Source organism: Ambystoma mexicanum, chromosome 10 (assembly GCF_040938575.1).
Source record: "Ambystoma mexicanum isolate Mex_15411 chromosome 10, UKY_AmexF1_1, whole genome shotgun sequence".
NCBI lineage: Eukaryota > Metazoa > Chordata > Amphibia > Caudata > Ambystomatidae > Ambystoma > Ambystoma mexicanum.
In genome coordinates this window covers 725,307,636-725,331,824 of record NC_090932.1, presented here as the reverse complement: position 1 = coordinate 725,331,824, position 24,189 = coordinate 725,307,636, and the positions used below count along the sequence as shown (strand labels likewise).

Below are 24,189 nucleotides of genomic sequence, written 5' to 3'. Positions count from 1 at the left end.
TCAATGCAGTGACACAGGGGTGTCATAGTCCCAGGGTATGGAGTCTATGGTGGGGTGTCACTGACTACTGTCTCCCAGGGCATGTAAAGTCACCATTGGCTTTACTAGTCCCAAATTATGAACAGAAACCAGTACAAACCATCATATTGTGGACGTACTGGTCGGGGCAATTCGATTGCCCCGGGGTCTGTTATTCGAGGGGGCACGTCTCCGTCCCCCCTGATCGAGTTTTGTCTGGTGGCAGTGGATACTACTTTTTATATTCCACCGCAAATATATCTCTATGCGATTTTCCCATTGTTCGAGGCTACCAACTTTAATTATTTAATTCCTATAGCCTCAAACATACCGTCTGGTTATTTATTTAATATTAAATCACCGGTTGGTATTTTTTGCCAGAACTCGATTCTAAAATGGCGTTTGTGTTCTCTTCTGTGACTCCAACCCAAGTCAAGCCCTTTGTTCCACCTTTTGGCGGGCTTCTCCACAGAAGCCTCCAAAAGTGGTGCCACTCTGTCTGGGTACCACAGGGGGTGTGGGAGGGGGTTTAGGCACCCTAGACCGAGTTGCCTTGGCAACTCAAGTCGCACTCTTGTGTGATTGGCCCAAGTGGTGAGCCGGCCGGCTCACCACTTAGCATGTTTGACTGACAGCTAGGCTGAATGAATGGGGGTTTCTTGCATAAAAGCAGGGCGTTTGGGACTGGAACTTCAAAAGTCGCCACAGGACCTGAAAATCCGAAGAGGGAGAAGCTGAGCCGACCTGCAACGACGATACCACCGGTGGAGCCCTGCTGAACCGTCTCACCACTTCCCGACGACAGAGGAGATCTTCTTGCCGGAGAGTCTCTTCCCCTTGAGCTGGTAGGGACAACCAGTTCGCTTTCCTTTTCGTCTACCAGGACGTCTAGTGGTCGAATTGCCCGTGCCAAGCACCCCGGCAACCGGATAGCCATTTACCACTGAACCGCAAATAAAAAGGACCGCTCCTTTGAATCGAGAAACTCTGCGGCTGGTTTCTTCCCTGGCAGTACAACGACCTTCCGTTTCCCTCCCTGACGAGATCTTCTCTTCTGCCGGACGAAGCACCGACTCGCAACCGCTGCCAGGAACAACTGCCCCCACTGGAGTGTTCGCCGCATTCAAGGTACTGTGTCCGCCTGGCCTCCCTTTCTATAGATTGCTACAAGGTGACAGTAAATCCTTAACCTTCTAGACTGGGCTGGTCTCTTGACCATCTAACTGGTCCCTTTCTTTTGGTCCAACTTCTTTCTGAACCTTTTCGAGACTTTTGTGCACTTTTCAACCGTGTGACCTTGGACACATTGCGTTCTGATCCTCTTAAAGTGGATCCGGCTTTCTGAAATCTAACTTCACGGTCTGATTCTGCCTTCCTCTCTTGCTGTGTTCTTTTGAAAGTGCTGGGATCTGTTTCAATTTATGCTCTGCCTGTCTCTCCCTTTTAACCGAATTATTAGAGTGCCATCTGCGTTAAGCACTCACCGCTGTCTGAAAATAAGTGGTGCTTTACTTAAGACTAGTCTAATATTCTTTGAAGGGAGTGGATCTACTTTAGTAACTGTGTTTTGAAATAGCTTGATATTGGTGCCAGTGTGTTTTTATAGATGTGTTTTTAAATAAATAATCCTATATCTTTTACACCAAAGCTCTGGTCAGTGTTTGCTTGTTCTACTGTGTGTACCTGCCCTATAGTGTATGCTCTCTATACTGCCTAACTCTTCTTGAGAGTAGTCTGACTGCTCAGCCACAGCTACCAGGTAAATCTGGGTGGTGCAGACTGCTACCAATTGGGTTTACTGCTAACTCCTGTGGTCTTAAACCTTTTGCAGTGGTCCCTAAGGGAACTGCATAGGTTTCTGCCCAACAGTGAGGTCCAATTGTGACCAAAAAGAGGCTGATGCTTTTGTAAAGGCAAAATCTATGGCCTTGAGAACTAGTCTGTGGTCTATGGACGTGTAGAGGCCTTTGACATCCAGAGTTACCAGGGTAAGATCTTCATTCCACACAATGTCTTGTAGGACTAGCAGAGTGTGCATTGTGTCTCGTAGGAAGGTCAGTTTCTTGTTCTGGTTCACTATCAGCGTCTGATGTTGCCGGAGAGCTGGCCGGGGAACTTTCTTTGGAAGCGTTTCCCTGAATATTATCAAATTTGGTTTGGAAAGTAAAGACTCTATTGTCTTGATAGTCTCTTTCGCCTCTTGCAAATTTTCTACATTTTCTGATTTTGACTTCGTCTTGGTGATTTCGCAGTATTTCGTACATGATTTTATCATTCTTTTCTTTCATTGCCGCGGGAGAGTTGCTGGATTCAGTCTCATCTTTTAGTTGATCTATCTGTCGTAAAAGTCTTCCATGTGCCCTGTCAGCATGTTCTAGAAGTAATTCCATCATTATTTTGGAACCCATGATCAGGTTTTCTTCCCATTTGGCCGCCAGGTCAGCGTCTTCAGGGTCCGTGAAATCCGGAAAGATGATAATCCTTAGACCCCTAGGGATTTTTTCCTGTTCCAGGTAAGTTTGGAGGGTTAATCTCTCCCAGAATTTGTTGATTTCCTTGGTACTAAGCCTTTCAAGTTTGACAAATTGTTGCCTTAGGTTGTCCAGCGCCCTTGGGGTGGGTGGGAATGCAAGTATTGTGGATCCTTCTGCAGCAAAGAGATTCTTGGTGTCAGTTTTCCTTGATTCAAGATAGTCAGCCATGTTGGCTCTGGTGCTGCGGGTTGTGGGTCCCTTTGTTACAGTTTAGCATAGGTTGGAGTTAAGGTGTCGGGACTCCCACTCAACTGCGCACCTGCTATTTTCTTGTTGCTAATTCTACCTGCGGCCTCAATCCTGATTTGTCTAGGGACCAACTCCAAGGTTCCCGTTTCGTTTAAGGCTTAGTGAGGATGACAAATCCGTGGATTGGTTTGGCGCTGGTTGGATGTGTTAGTCCATTTATCACAGTTTGTGCGAGTTGGTTAATGATCACGTCAAGTGTTTTTGTCATTACATGCGTTATTTATTTATCGGTTGGTTGGCACCAACAAGAACATCATTGCATTGATAAATGACAATTTTATGACATGGTGAATAGCAACACAGCCGATGCGCGTTTCAACCTTAGTCTTTTTCAAGGCTGTGATGTGTGAGTTGATTTGGTGATGAGGTGATACACGTGGTTAAGTGACATGATTAACGGATATTAATATAAAAAACGGTTGTGTTTAATCCAATATGTATACATGATTGCATTGAGACATGATATCTGGGAACATATTGTTAACAAGATAGTAGTTAGCATATCAGTGGTGATGAGTGATGGTGGTGAGGTGGATATGAAAAAAGCATGATTGATATAACAATAGTTAATTGTATGTATGTACATTGACATAGTGACGATTGTAACAATGGAAAGGAAGGCATGGACGATGTACCAAGGGAGAAGGAGGGAAGAGAGAGAGGCAATTAGTTAAAAGTTGAAGCCAAAAGAATTGGTATGGCATTCGTGATTGAAGATATGATATGATATGATATGATAGTTTTTATATAGCGCCTATACACAAAGTGTTTCAAAGCGCTTTAAGGCAAGCGAGGGAACAAGGGAAAAACAATGACATTCTTACAGGCCATGAACAGTAAGGATGTGAAATTAACTATCGTACTCGGCCTGACGACATTTCAGATAGTGCAAGAGCTAAAACATAGATAAGGAACGGAGGGGGAGGGTGGGAAGGAAATGGAAACAGACAGGCGACTACCGTACTAGGCCTGACGACATTTCTGGTAGAGCCGGAAAAAAAAAACAAGAGGTGAGGGAGAGGGGTGCATGTATCTTACCCAATTGTGTTTGAAGGTGAAATCCGAACAGTTGTGGACTGATCCTCCCCATTGAGGGCGTCAGCGGGGCAGGATAGCCAGACTGAAAGAGTAAGGGATGAGTGCTGATTAGAGAGGGGAATCCAGTGAGCAGGAATGAGTCTAGATATATATAGTGCGTGTGTGTTGTGCATGCGTTGTGCGTGATGTAGGTGTTGGCATGGGGAGGACGTGTTTCACATTGAGGCTTGCCTGGTGGTTGGTGAGGCATGATGGACCCTGTTGAGGGAGGAGTCGGGTGAGGCGTTCTGCAAGCAGGGAGGTTAGTCGGGCACCCATGATGTTCATGGAAATTATTCTGATGTAACTGCATAGGTAAGGATCATTTGTCAGGGTATTCATTGCTTGAAAGTTTTTTGCAACTGGATTAAGCGAATACGCTGTGATATAGATGTGTTGCCATGACGGTTGAAGTATGTATTGTAAGCCAGTAGATGATTTACAATCAAATCCATTTTAGATTGTATTCTTTATTTGTATACAGAGGCGATTTAAATGTTGCGCCTAAGGACTTGCATATATAAATAATCAAAAAGATTGTACTGGCGTGTTGGCAATTGTCATAATATTAGTTTTTATTTTTTCATTTATTTAGGCACTTGACGACGATCTACTTGTTTCGAAATATGTAGTGGCAAGTTAATCTTGCCAGGTCACCCTACAAGGTTTTATAAAGACTTTACCTGAACTAGAAATTTAAAAGAACAAAAAAATCAAAATCAAGAATATTTGGTTATGTTGGTTATGAGAGTTACATGGTTTTCATTTGAGATGACCGCCTCATATACTAGAGTGTCACACGCTGGATGTCTTTGATTGCACATGTTTTGATCAATGACATCCAAATAAACAAGATGGGACGCAAATGTTCTAAAAAAATAAAAAAAAAAATCTTAAATAATTGTGTACAGTCCAATGTGCTAATTGTATTTGCAACTGTCTCTTCCTCAATCTGCTTCTTTCTGCCCTTTTCAACTAATCCAGAATAGGACTGCAAGATTTATCCTTGGCCTCAAGCCCAGGGGCCACAGCTCTCCAGCCCTAAAAGCTCTCCACTGGCTCCTGGTGGCTGCAAGGATCAAATTAAAGACCCTCTGCAACATCCACAAGGCTTTATGGGGCCTGAAACTGCACTATATCCAACTTTCCCCTCCCTAAATACCTCCCTGCTAGAGACCTACGGTCCTCTAGCTCTACCTCTCTGCAGGTCAAATGTTTCTCCAAGCAGAGAGTGGGGGGTTGTAGATCTTTCCTCGACAGGAACCTCCCTCTGGAATGGCCTGAATGGCCTCCCTGCCCCTCTGACTTCAGCCGGAACTCCTTAAGTTTCAGAAGCTCCTCAAGACTTTCCTCTTCTCCTCCTACCCTCTCACCCTCCCCTGCTAAAGTCACCCCTGCTGCTACAACTGGCTACTGGTCTCTTCTGAGTCTTAATGGGGCCAGGCCCTACTCCCACTAGCCTTCCACTGCACCCCATTACCAGCACTTTCCTTCGGGCACCTTTCCCTTTCCCTGACTAGTCTATGGAGGATGGTCCACTTGTTCCCTGCACTTTTACCCTTTCCCCTGTCTCCCTGAGCACTTCCCTCCATGGGCTCCCTAGCACTTAACCTGCCTCAGCACTGGGGGCTTCTTCTCCACTGCACTTTTACTGCACTTGCACGATCTGAATGTCACAAGGCCTAGTAGTGGTTTGTTCTCCCCTGTTCCCCTTCCTGTTTTTTCTTGTGGCACCTGAAAACACTTTCTGCAGTATGGGCGCCATACAAATGTCCACTACATAAATAAAATGAAAAACTTCCTTCCGGCCTCTGTCCGAAGAATCCACTATAAGTCTAAGCAGGAGCTTATTCATCTGAGGATGATTCTGCGCATGAGAGGAAAATGTACCAATTTGAATAGTTATACGGCAAGAGTATTCAACCAAGTTAAGATAGTTACTTTATTGCCAACCGTTGAAAAAGAGAGGGAAGAGTCCATTGGATTTATAAGATTATCTTAATTCTCCAGCATGGGGTCTGGCATGGATTCACATGCTCATGAATATTCCCCGTCGTCAGGCTGGGAATCCTCGGTAAAGAAAAAACCAGTATCAGTTTCGTTTCTGATCTGTCTTTCGTAGTAGTAACCAATCACTGGTCTCTGCGTCATACTGACCACAGCCAATGACTGCCCTCTACCTAAGCACCGCCTCTGGCAGCCATCTTCAGATTTTTACCGCACGTTCATGTGTTGGGATCCTCGTGCTATTGCTCTCGAGCGTTAGTGCTATTTTTTTTCACGTTTTTTCTCAAAAACTTCGTTTTTTCGGTCAAAAGAGCCTCAAGCTCCACCGACTCTCCATCCGATCAACGGGGACCCGTGTCGGATTCGTCTGCGCCCCTCAAGGGTGAAGATTTCGTCGAGCTACGCTTTTGGAGGACTCCAGAAGTTTCTCAGGCCCGGTCATGGCCCAGGAGAAGGGAAGCTCGACGCCCGGAAAGCTGTTCAGGGTCTGCCCTGGATGCCAGCTGCAGAACGTCTTCAAGGAGGACGAACACTCTTTCTGTCTTTACTGCCTACATGAGGACAAGACGCACGTGGAGAAGGACTGTGCGTTTTGCGGCAACATGTCGGAGCGGACCATGAAGGACCGCCATCAACGTCTCGCCAACTGGCTAGAAGGGAAGAGCCCGTCCGGCGAGAAGAAGAGGAAGAAATCCGAGCGGTCTTCTAAGACCTTTGAGGACGCCCCGGCGACGGGGGTCCAACATAAGGCCAAGCACCGCGAGTCCGCTGGCACCGGGAGCGCCGAACGGTCGGGCTCTACGGGCGCCAGGCAGGGCGCACCCTCCCCGGCACCATCAACCACGAGCCAACGCTCTGGGTCGGGTAAGAGGAAGGCCGAGCACCCGGCGAAGCTCCTGGAGAGGCCCCGGTCGAGCTCGAAGGCGGAGGGGGAGCGAGGCAGTGTCCCCCCCCCCCCTCAAGGATAAGGCGGTGAGCGCACCTAAGGTGGTGAAGGCCTTAATCCATCCGGCCAAGCCCTCTATCGAAACTGTCGCGGTGGCCCTGGCTCAGCCTGTGGAGGCTACACCAGCGGTGGCGACCTCGGGGCTCAGAGTCTCCCTGCCACGTTGGAGGGAGTCCTCTTTTGTGCCCATCGATAGGACCCCCGTGAGATCCCCCGTGGGGAAGAAAAAGGGGGGGCAGGGCGTCGTCGTAGATTCGGCCTCAACCTCGGAGGAGGAGCTGGTCGAGGTCTTAAGCCACGGCCTCGGCGTGGAAGAAGACCGGCCCGTCGGGATGGATCCCGACGCAGGTGACGACGACATCGTCGAGGGTACCGACGGGGCCCCTGATCGCCCGTCGGATTCCCCTCTGCCAGTGCCGCGAGACAACTCGGCGGCCATTTTGTTGGCTATACAGTCCTTATGCTCAGAGATAAGGACGAGACTACCGTTGCCGACGGAACCTCTCCCGTCGGGGGACCCAGAACCGGGACCTTCTGGTGTTCCCCCTACCAAGAAAAGAAGGATCCACCCTCCACCTCCTTTTCAGCCGTCGCGTCCCTTCCAGCCCTCCTCCCCGTCCACCCGAGGGGATGATACGGGGACTGACACGGCAGCGACGGGTACGGACGACGAGGTATACGACGAGGATGTACCGTCGTCGCCTCCCACCAGGGCTTCTCCGCACGACGAGATTGGATCGTTCCACTCCATGATCACCAGGGCATCCGAGCTTTTCCAACTCTGCCCTGAGGCGAAGAAGAAGGAAGGTTTCCTTTATCAGCGGCGCGAGGCCAAGAGGAAGACGGTCCTCGCAGTGCCTCTATTGGACGACATTTGGGATGAGGGCCTCACCCTCCTCAAGAACCCTTCCACGACGCCAGCTAGAAGAGACCGGTACGAGAAGAAGTACCGGGTCCCGGACACGGCCGCCCTGTGCCTCCGGGCGCAGCCTACCCCGGACTCCGTCGTCTCTGCGGCGGCCAGGAAGAAAGCGGGGGGGGGGGGTGCGGCCTGCACATCGACTTCCCCACCGGACGGCGAGGGAAAGAAATTGGACGCTATGGGACGCAGAGTCATCTCGTCTGCAGCGACGACGATTAAAGCGGCCAACACCTTGGCTATCGTGGCCCGCTACGACAGGGAGCTCTGGTACAAACTGGCTCCCCTGCTGGACTTGTTGCCGGACGACAAGAGGGCAGAGGCCCTGGAGATCCTGCAGGAAGGTGAGGTGGCTTCGGACCACGCCATTACCGTTGCGACGGACATCGCCGACACTGGGTTCCGCCAGTTGGGCAACGGCGTTTGCCTTAGGCGGCGTGGATGGCTCAAGGCTACGGACTTCCGTCAAGACGTTCAGACCAGGGTCCTGGACATGCCCTTCGATGGGAATAACCTGTTTGGGAAAACAGTGGACGATTGCCTTCAGGCCATTAAAGCAGACACCGAGACGGCCCGGGCCCTTGGAGTTCTGCAACAACGACGGACGCCCTTTCGGAGCAGCGGAGGCAAGGGCGCCTCCAAAGGTTCCGGCGGCCGTTTCTCCACCTACCGTCAAGCGGCCCGCTCGTCGTCTCAGGAGGCCTACAGAGGACGAGGCAAGTCTGGCGGACCCCGCCGTCGTCGCCAAGGAGGTCAAGGCGGCAAAGCCTCGTCGAAGCAGGATTGAACCGGCCGTGGGGTCGGGCCCCCACCGAAGCACCCCGGTGGGAGGCCGGCTGGCGAGCTTCGTCAGCGTGTGGGAGTCCATCTCCACCGACCGTTGGGTGCTGGACGCCTTGGCCCGGGGCCACGCGCTCGAGTTTCAAAGAAGGTGTCCGCGCGTCCCCCCCGTGGCCAGGAAAGAACTTCACGTCCCTCAACTTCTCCTGGAGGTAAAGGCGATGCTCAGGAAGGGCGCCATTGAACTCGTCCCAAAGAGGCTTCGGGGCTCCGGAGTTTACTCGAGATACTTTCTCGTGAAGAAGAAGACGGGGGGATGGCGCCCCATCCTGGACCTGCGACGTCTGAACAAGTTCATCAAGGCGCAAAAGTTCCGGATGGTCACCGTCCAGCACGTCCTGGGTCAGCTGGAGGAAGGAGACTTCCTGTCGTCGTTGGATTTGGAGGATGCCTACTTCCATATTCCCATCCTAAAGGGGCACCGAAAATTCCTCAGGTTTGTGGTCCAAGGGCGTCATTACCAGTTCAAAGCCCTCCCCTTCGGACTACGGTCGGCACCCAGGGTGTTCACCAAGTGCCTCGCACCGGTGGCGGCGCAGCTGCGCCGCGAAGGGATCCACGTCTACCCCTACCTGGACGACTGGCTCATCCGAGCCAAGACGAGGGAGCTCGCCGTGGTTCACACGGCAAGGACCGTCCAACTTCTCACGGACTTGGGATTCTCCGTGAACTACGCCAAATCCCACCTGGTACCCGCGCAAGACGCTCTGTTTCTGGGAGCGAGGCTCAACACAGTGTCCCTTCTGGCCTCCCCGTCGGAGGAGAGGACCAGGACCATCCTGGGCAAGGTGCAGCGGATGTTGGTGGCCGACGCGGCCAAGGTGAGGTCCATCAAGTCCCTCCTCGGAATGATGTCTTCCTGCATCTACCTCATTCCCATGTGCAGGCTCCGGATGCGCCCGTTGCATGAGTTCCTGGACGCGCGCTGGATCCAAACGACGGGCAGCTTCGAGGAAAGGATCACACTCGACGAGAGTTTCTGACGAGCGATCCGGTGGTGGGGCACCCGCGCGCATCTGACGGCGGGCATGGACTTCCAGACCCCAGCCCACCAGGAGACAGTGACCACGGATGCCTCCCTGGAAGGGTGGGGAGCGCACACCGAAAATCTGCACGCAAGAGGCCTTTGGCTCCCGACGGAGAAATCCCTACATATCAATGTCCTGGAGCTCCGTGCAGTGTTTTGGGCCCTCAGGTCCTTCCTTCTGTCCCTCAAGGGCAAGGTGGTGAGGATCTTCACCGACAACACCACCACCATGTTTTACATCAGGAAACAGGGCGGAACCAGGTCCCCAGCACTGTCCAGGGAGGCGCAGGACCTGTGGCATTGGGCAGTCGCCCAAGGGATGTTTCTGGTGCCGTTTCATCTGGCAGGGATAAAAAACACCACCGCCGACTCACTCAGCAGGGAGCTGCGCTCGTGCCACGAGTGGGAACTACGGCAGGATCTAGTGGATCGCCTCTTCCGACGGTGGGGCACACCCCAGATCGACCTGTTCGCGACGGCGACGAACTCCAAGTGCCGGAGGTTCGCCAGCAGGTTTCCCCAGGCAAGGAGCATGGGCGATGCTTTCTCGTTCCCCTGGGAGGGCCTGTTCCTCTACGCGTTCCCTCCTTTGCCACTGCTAATCCGGCTCGTCAACCAGCTCAAGAGGTCATGGTGCAGGATGATCCTCGTCGCACCTGCGTGGCCGAGGCAGATATGGTTCCCGGACCTTCTGGACTTGTCAGCGTCCCCGCCAATCAAGCTGCCGGTGGACGCGGATCTGCTCTCCAGGGAAGGAGGCGCCATCCTCCACCACGACCCGAAATCGCTGAACTTGCAGGCCTGGCTCCTGCAGCGCTAGAGTTTGGAGGATACGACATACCGGCCGACTGCAGAGAGGTTCTTGCAAAGGCCAGGGCGTCCTCGACTCTTAAATGCTACGGACACAAATGGAAGAGGTTTTCTGTCTGGTGCCACGCACAGAAGATTAACCCTCTACGGATTACGGCTCCCCAGGTACTGCCGTACCTGCTGACGCTGGCCAAAACTGGACTGGCACACGCGTCCATCAAGATTCATCTTGCTGCGATCTCCCGATACACCAGAACCACGGGCCAGTCGTCCCTGTGGTTTCATCGTCTGGTGAAAGAGTTCATGAAGGGACTGTTCAGATCGTTCCCGCCGGTGAAGGCGCCGGCCCCGGCGTGGGAGCTCAACGTGGTGCTGACCAAGCTCATGGGACCTCCGTTCGAGCCTCTGCACTCGGCCCCGTTGAAGTTTCTGTTGTGGAAAACAGCATTTCTTGTGGCCATCACCTCCGCACGACGGGTGGGAGAGATCCAGGCCCTTTCCTGCAAGGCCCCGTACTTGACTTTTCACGACACGAGGGTAGTGCTCAGGACGCACCCCTCCTTCATGCCCAAGGTACCGTCGGACTTCCATCTCAACGAACCCTTGGTGTTGCCTGTGTTCTTCCCGTCGCCTTCGTCGCCGGCTGAGAGGACTTTGCACTCGCTGGATGTGGCTAGAGCGCTGAAGTTCTACGTGGACCGCACGAAGTGTTTTCGGAAGACGTCACAACTCTTTGTGAACTTTGGACCTGTCAATCAGGGGAAGGCTCTCTTGAAGGCTTCCATTTCCAGATGGCTCTCCGGCTGTATCTTGTACTGTCATCGGTTGGCAAACCGACCGCTGCCTGGTCATCCGAGAGCCCATTCCACCAGAGCGATCGCAGCTACCACGGCGTTCCTTTCTGGTGTGCCCCTGCTGGACATATGCAGGGCTGCTACGTGGAGGTCGACGCACACCTTCACGAAATTCTACTGCGTCGATCGGGATTCCAGGGAGGAGTCCAGGGTCGGCCAAGCAGTGCTGCGCAACCTGTTCGCCTGAGGTGAGCCTGGTGAGGAGGTAAGATGCTTAATGTTGAGTTTGATGTAATGCTTAATGTTGAGCCTTTGCCACCTCCCCTGGTTGTGCATGTGTGTACTGCTATGTATTCTTTATTCATGAGCATGTGAATCCATGCCAGACCCCATGCTGGAGAAGGAACAAGTTACTTACCTGTAACTGTTGTTCTCCAGCATGGGTCTGGCATGGATTCACATGCGAACCCTCCCGCCTACCCCTCTGCGGCTCTTCACTTGGTCATACTGCCACTTAACGTGCTTCCAAATCTGAAGATGGCTGCCAGAGGCGGTGCTTAGGTAGAGGGCAGTCATTGGCTGTGGTCAGTATGACGCAGAGACCAGTGATTGGTTACTACTACGAAAGACAGATCAGAAACGAAACTGATACTGGTTTTTTCTTTACCGAGGATTCCCAGCCTGACGACGGGGAATATTCATGAGCATGTGAATCCATGCCAGACCCATGCTGGAGAACAACAGTTACAGGTAAGTAACTTGTTCCTTATTAAGCCTCAATGAGGAGCTTTGCTGTATAGCAGTTTTTTTGTTTGTTTTGCATTTAAACCCCAGGAAAATAATGTTGTGTCTTTAAAATTCTAAAATAATATTCTCGATCCAAACTTCTTGTGTGGATTTACTTCATTTGAATCTGAGGATGAACCAGAAGCAAAACTGTCGTATGCAAGTACCTTTTCTTCACATATTGGCATGTTCTTTTCAAATGTTTTCATTCTTGGGCGCATAGCTCAGGAGCAACGTGCTCACCTTTGAAGCAAGACTACACAGAGCTACACGGGTTCGATCCCCGGGTCCGCGCTTAGAAACTTCTGGGTATTAAGCACGTTATTAATAACCTGTCATATCCTCTCTTTAATGTGTTTGTCATTGCTTTTGATTTGTTTTTAATGCACTCATATCTTCGTATGAACTTATTTTTTAAGCTACAGCCCAAAATATTAAAGTTGAGCGAGATGGAAATGAAATTACTAATATGGTTCAAGCAGAGACTTCTGATGGCCGTCCAAAAAGGTACATTTTACAGATATTTTGAATTAAGATATATAGCATATTTACAATTGTAACATTTTAAGTAGACTTCTCACAATTAAAATGTGATGCATATATTTTGTTGTACATTAAACAACTGAAAGTCACTTAATTTTCCTAGCGTTTGCTCTACCTTCTTGGGTGTCCTAAACATGTGATGGCTTCTGTTGGCAAAACTAAGTAGATGTAGACCTATACTACAGAACTGCAAAATCTTTGGTGTATTTATGTGCCATATTTACATTCCCAATGTCAGATTACTCATCAAAGCCATAATTGAACACCTTTGTCTGAGCGCTCTAGTTGATCCATGTCAGTCTCTAGTAAGTTATCTAATCCTGTTTTTTCCTTTTGCATACTGATAATTGAAGTTTTGTTTATCCAATTATAAATGTAGAACAGCAAGTACCAGAATGCAAACAAAGAAAACACAAATGAATTAAAATACTCTCTTCTGACATGTATGAACACTCTTGTTCTAGTGTATGAATTTAACAGTTAACAATGCATGTATTTAATGCATTCATTAATTGTCTCAGCCAATACTTTCTCCCGTGTGTCCTTTAATATTGTGACTGTCTCAGGAAATGTGACTTTGCAATTGTTACTCCAATTACGATTAACCTCGAATCACATTTTATTGCAACATTTAAAATTACTTCGCACTTGTTAGAGTGCAGTTTCAGAAATGATGGTAAAATAATGATTTTTGCCTCAACTTTCCCAAGTACACACAATCATTTTTGAGCTTGAATAGAATTGCTTAGCCTAACCTATCTCCACGTTAGCAGGTAATGACTGGAGTTTGAGATCATTCTAGCATTGCCTAATAACTCCCGAACTTTAAAACAAAAATTAATTACATCTTTAAAAACAATTATTGGGAAATCTTTATTGAAATGATACAACATAACATTAGTTCATGCCATTTATTTTGGATGCTTCGCAGCAGTCATTTCGGTTCTACATTGCCAGACCATACTAAGGGAGCTTATTGTAATATGCAGCTTTGCATTAAAAAGAGTTTGCAGTGCTTTTCAAGGTCTACAGGCATATAATTGTGGCTTCGCCCATTTACCATTAGCGCTTTAGAACCACATTAAGCATTCATTACTTTAACCTCACACCTGAAGTGTTTTTGTTAAATTGGGTCAAAGTCCGTGGCGGTGGGTGATTTATTTTGTTGTTTTTTTTGTCTTCTTTCATGGCGGGGGTGGGGAGGGCTGCGGGTGCGTATCCTTTTTCCACTAATTTAAGCAGGCAAGCCTAGGTAAGCCCAGCCAGCCTTAGTTCAGTTTCAGGGGAGAGGACCTGGGGAATTCCCTCCCAATAAACATTTTAAAATGATGGGTTGAGATGGTGCATTTTACTGAATACTTTTTGTGGAAAATTGGTAAAATTCTGTGCAGTTTACAACTGGTTTTATAAGGTAACCCATTAAAAGTCCAGTAGATGTTAAGTAAAACAGGAGCATTTTACAACAAATGATGCCTGTGCCCAGTAATGGGAGGATTACCATTTTTATCGTGTTGATACGACCAAGTCAGGATATAGTCAAAGGGCCCCATTTACTACGTTGACTCGCTATTTCTTTCAATAATGGAGGGTAGTTGACTTTGTACATCCTTGATAATTCCGGAGGAACTGTGACGCCTTAAAGTTTAATGCTGTTTTGTGCCCAGCTAAATTGTGTTTGCATACGAAGCTGATGTACTTCCTCAGCTGAAAGAGAAAGATTTAATATTTCATATTTGGCATGATTGATTTTTAATCCTGCCACTGCACCATAGTTAAGTTCACGTTCAATTTGTATTTTGTATTTGTATTTATTTTATTTATATAGCGTTTTAATCCAAAGCGCTTTGCAAATAAACAACAAGAATACATCCAACAAAAACTATAGAAGCAAACAACAATATGTATGAATCAAACCCATAAAGCAGTAAGTAGGACAATTTACAAATGAGGATGAAGAAGAAAGGAGAAAATGGGGAAGGAAGGGAAGAGGGTGAGAGTAAGGAGAAAAGTGAGTCAGTGGGAGGAGAGACTTGGGAGAGAAGGGGAAGGTAATGAGAACTTTGAGGGGGTACTAGAGAGAGAGGGAGAGAGGTGAAAGGGAAGGTGTCAGGGTGGGGAATAAAGGAGTGATTTCAAGGAGGCGCGGAAGGAGGAATAGGTGGGGATGGAGCGGATAGAAAGAGCTAGAGTTCCAATGTAGGGGGGCAAGGACTTGAAGGAGCGGAAGCGAGAAGAGGCACAAGGGGGAACAGAAAGTAAGAAGAGATCCGCAGAACAAAGGGAGCGAGAAGGGGGTATAGAATGAGAGAGGCCAAAGATCTTACCGGATCTGTTACAAACAACATATCGTCTGCATATGCCATGATTTTCTGAGGGATCCCACAAAACATTATCCCAGATATATCGTTAATTTGGTGTACGTTAGCTAAAAATGGTATGAGACATATGCATTATAGAAGCTGTGACATTGGGCATCCCTGCTTGTTCTCTCTTTAAAGTATGATAGGTGGGGAAAGCTGTCAGTTTATTAGAAGGTGGGCGGTCATTGTTTTATAATTTACTTACATTTTTCCCAAAAACTTCGGGCCAAAGCCCATCTTTGTTAGTGTTATGAAAAGAAACCCCCACTCAACCCGATAAAAAGCCTTTTCGGCAACAAGGGAGAGTAAAGTCACGGATATGCTCTTTTTTCCTACTTTTTCCAAAATGTGACAAGTTCTTCTGATGTTGTGCTGAGTCTGCCTGTGCTTTAGGAAACCAGATCAATCTGGATGTATAATTGCGGGAAGCAGAATTTCAAGCCTGTTTGCCAAAATGTTAAAATATATTTTTGCATCTATATTCATAAGGGCTATAGACCGGTAGGAACCACATCTAGTAGGATCTTTCCCAGGTTTTGGAAAAATAACTATTTTTGCCTCTTCCATTGTGAAGGAAATATGCCCTGAGCAAGCGAATGAGTTGTACAAATTTACTAATTTCGTTGTCACTGCCTTCCGAAATGTCTTGTAGAATTGGGCAGTAAAACCATCAGGGCCTGGAGATTTATTCGGGGGAGGGAATTTATTACCCTGAGTTTTTTTTTCGCGGTAATATCCCCTTCCAGGCTCTCCCGATCTTCCAGTGTTATTTTGGGGAAGGTCAATTGCTTTTAAATATGCCGCCTGATTTCCTTGATCTGGACATTCTGACCGTTCTAGATCTGAGTAAAAGGTGTGGAATTGCGAAATGTGTGGTGTTTCTCTAACTAAATCCCCAGCTAGGGTTTGGATGGATTGAACCGTTTGAGAGGCTATTTTTGGTGCAATTGTCTGTCTAGCAAACAATCTGCTCTATTGGCTTTAACCTATTTTTGTCTAACATATAATGGAGACTTTTCAGCTTTTCTTGCTCGAAGTAAATTTAATTTGCTAGCCACCGTTCTAAATAGCCTTTGGATAGAAGGACTAATATTAGTTTACATTTTCTTCATTATTTGTTTTAACTCTAACTCCTATTCTATCTCTAAGGCTAATCTTTGTTTGCGCCTATACTCCACTTCCGCTATATGAGCTCCGCAAAATGTGTTGCTTTAAACGCATCCCACGTTACATTTGCTGAAATATCCGATTGCGAATTCAACTCGAAAAAATGCATGATCTTGCCTTCAAATTCAAGGGAGCTATCCAGGCTAGACATTTGTGTTACCAACCCTACTAGTGGCTTTGTGATCCAGACGTTAATTCGTGAAAAGGTCTGGTGTACATTTGACTAAAATGTGTAAACTCTGTCCTACCTGTGAATTGAAGGACACACATCCACCAGAGTTAAGCTTGAACATTTTTGTTTTAATGTCTTGGATGGCGCTGGTTGCGGGGAGTAAGTGATTGCACTGCGGTCCCGGGTCAGGTGCCATGCCATATTTAAGTCCTGATTCGCATTATTTCCCCCTCCCTGAAGGCTTCCAGTAGTGTGAGGGTTGATTTTATAAAGCCATCCATTTCTGTGTTCGATGCGTATATTGAAGCCACCATCGCCTTCAGGAGGCCAATGGAAATTACCATATAAACAGATCGCCCCTCCTTATGTATTTTCGTACGACCTTAACATGTGAACTGTATGTAATGCTATCAACGCCCCTGCCACCTTACGGTCTGCATTTGCCTGTATCACCTTCGGGTACCGTCTCAGTCGAAGCTTAACTCTATCTGCTTGATCTACATGGGTCTCTTGGAGCACCACCAAGTCCTGTTGGTAGCGCCCCAAGAGCGCATCTAGCTTCCTGCGTTTTGGTGGGGCATTCAGGCCCCGAATATTAAGCCTGGGGCACCTGAATGGTATTCAACAAAACAGAAAAATTGAAATCTTAACCAAGACAAGCTGTTAAATCCGACATTCATCAAACTCCCATTAAAAAAACCATGCAGCAGGCCCCCAAACCCTCTACCGGGCGCTTCCCCCTTCCAATAGGTACCCCAGCTCTCCCCAACCTTCCCTACTACATCCTCAAACTAAGTCCCCTGATGTGAATCACGGTTACTAATAATTTCCGGGGTACAAATCCCCAGCCGTGAGTCAACTTTAACCCCAGTGCAATGTGCGAGGCACCTAGTACCCCCATATGTTACTTGAACAGATAAAATTCCAAGATGGTGCACGCTGAGACCCGATCTCTTCGTATTCCTTATGACCGGCCTTGATCTTACTGCACAAGTTATTCCCAGGTTGCTTGCGTCGTGTTCCGGTCCAGGTTTAATGCTAGGGCCTATAAATCCTGGATTTCCACTCTTATTGTTTTGCCCTTTCCTTTCTTCTGTGATCAGTTACTGTGGATCATTCCCATGGTTTACGTTGTTGGGCTGTTTGCCTGTCCTCAGTCCGTAGAGCCTTCCAATTCCTGGTCTTCAATTTGAAGTAAGGCCATGCCAGCTTCATGTTTATCCTGTATTGTCTGCCCTCCAAAGAAAAGATCAATCCGAAAGGGAATGTCTACTTATATTTAATTCCTCTTGCTTGGAGTGTTCTCACTACCGGCTGCATCTCCTGCCGCTTTTGCAGGGTGATCTGCGAGGAGTCCTGAAAAAGTTGCATCTACGACCCGTTCTAGGTAATTGTTGGTAGTTCCTTTGCTTTCTTAAGGATCTGCTCTTTCTGCAGGTAAGAGGAAGATGCTGCCAAAACATCACTTGTGCGAGCCCCTGGATCAGTTCTTTTCGGGCCTGTTCTATAAAGGCGATCTAACAAGACCACAGCCGTTTCGTCTCCCGGAATTAGGTCTGTGAAGATGTGCGCGACAGTGTCCTTCAGGTCAACATCATTGATAGATCCCAGTAAATTTCTTATACGAATGTTAGATCGATGGGATCTATTTTCTAAATCTTCACACTGTATCTCCATATTTTGTGTTATCCTCGCAAGATCTTCCAGAGCTAAGTCTGCTGGTTTGCTCTCTTGTGTTAGTTCCTGTATAGCCTTCTCATTTTTATCAACACGTTATCCTAGAAACGCAATATCATTGTCGAAATCTGATTGCGACTGTCTGATTTCATCTGCAAAAGTGGTAAACTGTTGTTGGAAAGAGGCTGACATTTTTTTGGGAACTCCTGAAAAAACACAGTGAAGTCCTCTTTAGATGCTGCCATCCCAAACTCAACAATGCTAGCTCTCTCTTGGGACGTAGATATCTGTGCGTTTGCTGCTGTGGATGTTTCTTGGTCCAGTGCCCAAAGCTTTAATAATGGGTTTGATTTAATCTGAGAGGCTTTAGATGAACCCTGTAGGGTATGTTTCTTTTCCCCCCTTGGCATAAGCTGCTATTGGGAGCGCACCTTCTGTCCCATATTTAATTTGCTAAGCTTCTGCACACCTAGAACAGAGTGCCGTCCTTTACTGTATCGGAGCAATCTGCTTCAATCCGGAAAGTAAAACTTTTTCTCCACACCAGAGTTATTATATTGCACCTTTCCCCTTTGGACCAGGCCCCAGAGTATTAAATGGGGTGTGGGCTCTTGTAGCGTTCAGTGATACACAGTCCTGGTGTCCTTCAATCTGCTCTGCTACTTAAAGCCCACCTTCAGTGTGAGCTTATAATCAGGCTTCTTATTATTTCCTTGCTTTCACCTTATGGATATGTAATATGTGTACTTTGACTTCCCACTTACCCGGATTCTTTCTCCTCCTTGAAGTCTTGCTTGCTAGATTTTTCACTCCTGACTTGAAGGTAAATGTACTGGGAAGTGCCTTGGTTTCTTTTCTGGATTGCCGGGATCTTTGTTGGCTACGGGTGCAAGTCGTGGATAATTGAAACCTGAAAACAGCACCTGTGGGAAAAGAAGCCACCTTTGCTGCCATAGCTAATCGCCTGATTTGCTTGTAATATTTACCATTGACTGTAAAAATACTGTTGTAAAATTCAGAAGTTACAATATGTCACAATGTTGATGATAGCCGACTGATTCTTGCTGTAAGAAACACTTTAGAGCTTTCATAGGCAGGTCATGTTTTATTGATGTGTATAGTTACTACATTATAGTGCTGATGGTCGAATGATACTGAAACTGTTCAATTTTACCATGCACAAAAATGTTCAATGGTAAATATTACAAGCACATTTGGGGAGTAGCTATGGGAGCGAAGTATACTCCTTTCTTTGCTATCCTATTCGGGGGCTAATATCGAAAAACATCTATTTAACATCAATATTTTCACTGAAACCAGTAAAGTCATTTAGTGGACCAGATACATTGATGATTTATTAATAGTTTGGGATGGAGATAAAGCATATTTTTTAACATTTGGCAATCATCTTAACACTAATGAATTTAGAATTTGACTTTCAACTACAGTAAGAACGTTTTTTAATGTAGTGATCATGTTAGACAATGACCACATTGTCACTAGAACCTGCAGAAAACCAACCTGGGGAAATAACATTCTGCATGCCATCAGTTGCCACATGCAATATCCTGACAGGTAATTTTATAAGATCCAAAATAAATTGCACGAGGTTACAATATCACGAACATGAAAAAATAAATTAAGAAAGGATATAAAGTTTGAGGATATAGGGATTCACATATTATTCAGGTTATGGACATAAATGACAGCACTGCATGGGCCTAATTTTAGATTTTAGGGCCGGGCAAGGATGTGTGCCTCAAAAGTTGGGGAGGGGGCAAAACATTTTGTTCCACTCATTTGGCAGGCGCCCCTTTCATGTAGCTGTCATGTCCAGTCCCCCTCCCCACCCAACATTTTCAGCAAAGTTACTCCACTGGAGAACTGATCTGTTAGATGGGAGTACGAAGGACATTTCTAACTACATAGACTGTTAGATTCATTACACGATATTCATTAAAAAAACGTGGTGACAATTCTTAGAAAACATTGGCACCTGCTCAAGACTGATCCTTTAGTTTTGCAATATATAAAGGAGATATTCCTCAAATGGTATATACTAAGGCTACCGCCATAGGAAAATAAAGTACGTACTAGTCTTCTCAAATGTGTTGCCAGAAGAAAGGACACCTTGGCCAGTAACCAACTGAAAGGTTGCTACAAATGCAGCACTTGTTACATTTGCAAAAATGCAAGGGATAATACTCACCAAGTGGTTGGTCTGAATGGTTATTTATTAACCATTCATAAAATGCAAAACTACTCATGTAATGTATGCTGTGTTTTGCAGATGTGAAAAAAACGAGCATTGGCAAAGCCAATAGTTTTGGTGTTTACTGCTGTTCATTTGGCCTTTATAGGCACCATTGGTGCGTGGAGTAGAATGCAAAGTTTCAAAGAATTATGCAATGAAGTGTGCAAGAGAATGAGAAGGAAGGGTAATAGAGCAAGGGAGGAAGCGATCAAGAGAGGGTACCATCGAAGATGAGCAAGTGGAAATATGAGTGAGAAATATTCTGAGTGAGAAGAGGATAAGAAATGAAGCGAAAGTGTGAGAGGAAGGATAAGAGGGGGCTAACGGGTCGTGTTGGTTGGGTTGTAGAGAGTTAAGTGGGTGGGGCAGAGAGAGTGGGGGAGATTGGGAGGGGGTAGAGTGGATGGATAGAGAGTGGGGGTATGGTGAGTCAGTGAGGGTAGAGAGAATGAGGCTAGGGTGGGTGTAGGTAGAGAGAGTGTAGATGGGGGGGTGTAGAGGGTATGGGAGATTGGGTGGGGTAGAGGTTGGAGATTAGGGTGGCGTAGAGAGTGGGGGAGCTGGGTGGGGGTAGAGAGAGCAGAGGGGTGGAGATAGAGCATGTCAAGGCATGATGGGTGGGTTAGAGTGAGCGGGGGTAGGGTGGGGTAGACTGGGTGGGCAGCGTTGGGGTGGATTTGAGTAGAGGGTGGGGTTAGGATGGGTGGGGGTAGATAGCAAGGGGGTAGGAGGAGAGGTTGGTCGAAGGGTGTGTAGGCATGGGTGGGTTTAGAGAGCGGGGGTGCGGTGGGTGGGTGATGGCAGTTGGTTGGGGGCAACAACAAAAAAAACAAAGCCCAACCAGCAAACGTAAGGGTTGGGTGGGGATAGACAGTGAGACAGACAGCCAAGATACATTCACCATTACATGCAAGATATTATTGCTAGGGCATTGTCCCTCACATAGGCTGAAGAGACATGGAGGGAACTGTTGTGTGCACACCATGCAACGTGCATCACTTCTGCCTAAAAATCTAAAGCGTGAGTTATGCACCGTGCCCATACAGCCCATGGGTTCTATGTTCTCCTGTACCAAATCTTAATGAGGAGGTGCTCTGTGTTCTAACATTTTATTTGTATACTAAAGTGTTTTACAGTTTACAAGGCACTTTTACACTTAGACAAGAACACGTGAAAAGAAAAAAGAGAAATAAATACTGGAGTAAGTTATTTGTAATAAGAACATAGTAAGAGCATAAAAAATAACTAAATTACATCCTCTTTGTTCAGACTGTAGAAGAATCAACGGTATTCGAGATGTACCTAACCGTTGGTCATACTAAGCCCATATCTCCTTCCATGCTGCTTCCCCCTTAGTCTGCTCCTCAAGCCCTGAAGAATTTGCTCAAGGAGTGATGTCGGGGCAATTGTTAAGGCGTGGTTAGAAGTATTCATTAGCCTTTACCCATAGGTTTTTAGTCAGTTCCCTCTCTGGTCGAATGTATGAAGCCCCCCGAGTGGCTAATTCTATGAGGCAAGAAAAAAGGGCACTCCAAGACCAGATGAACCAGTGATTCTATTGAGTCTAAGCCACGCATGCGACACACACACACATGCCTCTGGATATGTCCATTTTGGACCCCTTAACTTCTACACAATCTGCTTTTACACAATTTTATGAAACCATCCACACAATATATCTTCGTATTTAAGAATGATGTATGCAAATATATTCTATGTACAGCACTTGGGCATAATCATTGTTAAGATGCAAACACTTTCCAATGTAAAATACAACATGCAACAAGCAACAGAACACCTAGTGGTGTTTTAAGAAAGTTAAACGGATTTCCATTCTAATAGCAAACATAGTTGTCGCCTACACGAACACCGCTGTCATAGGGATCTCAGAGATGTTGAAAAACATATGATTATCTCGGTTTCACCATGACACATTTCCTGCTTCTTGACTTTCCTATCTTTATATCTCTTTCGCTCTGTCATCTGTCTCCCTCTCTGGGCCCATTCTTTGTCAGTGGACACGCCACTTTCCGAATGTAGTTAATGCAGGCGGCCTACTATAGGTGTATCTTTTTTTCTGATTCTTTTCCAAATCTAACCACAGCATCTTTGCGGCACTGCGCGCTTGTATTCTGTAACCAACATGCTTGTGTCCCGCAAGGAGTCCCTCCGCAGACTGCGAAATGGAGATAAAGGTTTCATTTAGTGAGCTTCGACAGGGCATCCATCCTTTTTATGGTATCACTGGGGAAATGATGGCTCACCCTCACACAAGTTTTGTTTATATCGCTTTACGGCTCATCCACCAGTCTTCTGCGTTAACATTGCAGCTTTGTTTCAACCTTCCTCCATTTGTAAATGGTACATGCATTATTTTACTGGCTTCGACTGATCCAATAATGCTATGCACATATATAAAAGTAACTGATTTCTCATTGCAAACTTTTTTTCCCTTTCATGTGCACATCAATGCGATGCTCCACAATCTTAGGTTATGTTAAAGGTACATATATAGCGCACCATCACCCAAGGAATTGGTCCCCAGACGCTCTGGCGGATCTGTAAACGAGAAGGTGGGATGGGTTAGTAAGGTGAAGAAGGGAGTAGGATAATGAGAGGAGTGGTGTACTGTTGGCAGCATCAACTCGGTAGACACCGGGTGCTGCGCTTTGGTGCGAGTATTGGATCAGTGTCATTCCACATGTGCTGTAGGTGTGGTTTATGTGTTGTTGCAGTGTGGTGAAGTGCTGCAGCTTGTTGCGCAAGAGATGGTTGTGTGAGTTCTTTGAGTGAGATAAGTATGCAGAGTGTTGGAGCTTATATTGGTTAGTGGGTTATGTGACATTTAACATGTTAACATTCACAGTTCTAAGTGTTATACTTGCTGATCTACATAATTCCATCTGAGTATGTCACTCGCTAACCTTCACGTTAATTATCTAGACATGGGGCAGGCTAATGTTCTCAAATCTGAGTCACGGCCTCTAGCGGCACTCAGAGCCTGAAGGCATTTTTAGGGCCAGAATGCGTGAGCCGAGTGACCCAGCTTAGTAACCGTGAGCCCAGGCTGCAATGCTTTTATATAAAATGTTAGTACATAATCTGCAATCAAAGAAAATGGCAGAACGCTTGCTAGCCCGAGTTTATAGGGCGAGCAGACTATTTTGCGTGAGAACTGGATTCAACTGCAGCCCAACGTTATTCACAAATTCCTGCCAGAGTTTCTGCATGTTGTACACGCACGGGACACGCATTGGCAGGCCTTTTGGCTCTGTGGTGTAATATTACTTGTGTGACCGTCACAGCACCTAGCTGCTGTTGAGCGGGAGGATATGGCGTACTATATTTGAGGAGGTGCGGGAAGGAGTTTTTTGTTAAAAAGCAGGTTCCAGGCTTTTTAGGATTAACTTCATGTAAGTTTATTCCAGCTTAATAGTTACAATCCACATTGAGGACATAAAGGACATAGATAGTGGACAGACACCGGCTCCCATCACCAAGGGCCAGCCAGCTGTAACTGTCACTGAATAGAACACTCACTAAGAAGATTCTATCATCCACACAAACATTCCAGACGACATCACCAGAGACAGGCACAATACAACAGTTTTCTTCTGGGGGCCTTTGCCAAGAAGTTGCTGCATTCAATATCTTGTGTATTCTGCCGCTATCTGGGCAGGTCGGTTTCTGAGACTTTTCCAAATATGTGGCAGCTCCAGTGTGGATTTACTCAATTGGCGTGGACCTCCTCTGGGCACCTGTGCTCCATCTGCAGGGATTAACGAGCGGAAAATGCTGTGCTCTCCGCGTGTTTCACATCCAACCCTTTGTCCGAGCAGCTTTGTGTGTGTATGTATGTATGTGTGTGTGTGTGTGTGTGTGTGTGTGTGTGTGCGCGCGCGCGCAGAAACGAACCCTTATTATTTAAACGTTGCATCATGGAATTGTGTGATGCTGAGGAAACCCAGCAGACTATGTGCAGTCTTTCAAGACTGGCCTGCAGGTTTCT

At 46.9% G+C, this 24,189-nt stretch overlaps 1 protein-coding gene across 3 annotated transcripts in view; it reads left to right on the top strand.

Annotated features, from left to right (window-relative positions):
* The window catches only part of HLTF (helicase like transcription factor), a 1,760,895-nt gene that overhangs the window by 583,316 nt on the left and 1,153,390 nt on the right, over positions 1 to 24,189 (top strand). For all 3 annotated transcript variants that reach the window (XM_069618321.1, XM_069618322.1, XM_069618323.1), the window contains exon 11: positions 12,427 to 12,514. In XM_069618321.1, coding sequence (XP_069474422.1) covers positions 12,427 to 12,514 — 88 coding nt within the window. The remainder of the gene's footprint in view (positions 1 to 12,426; positions 12,515 to 24,189) is intronic.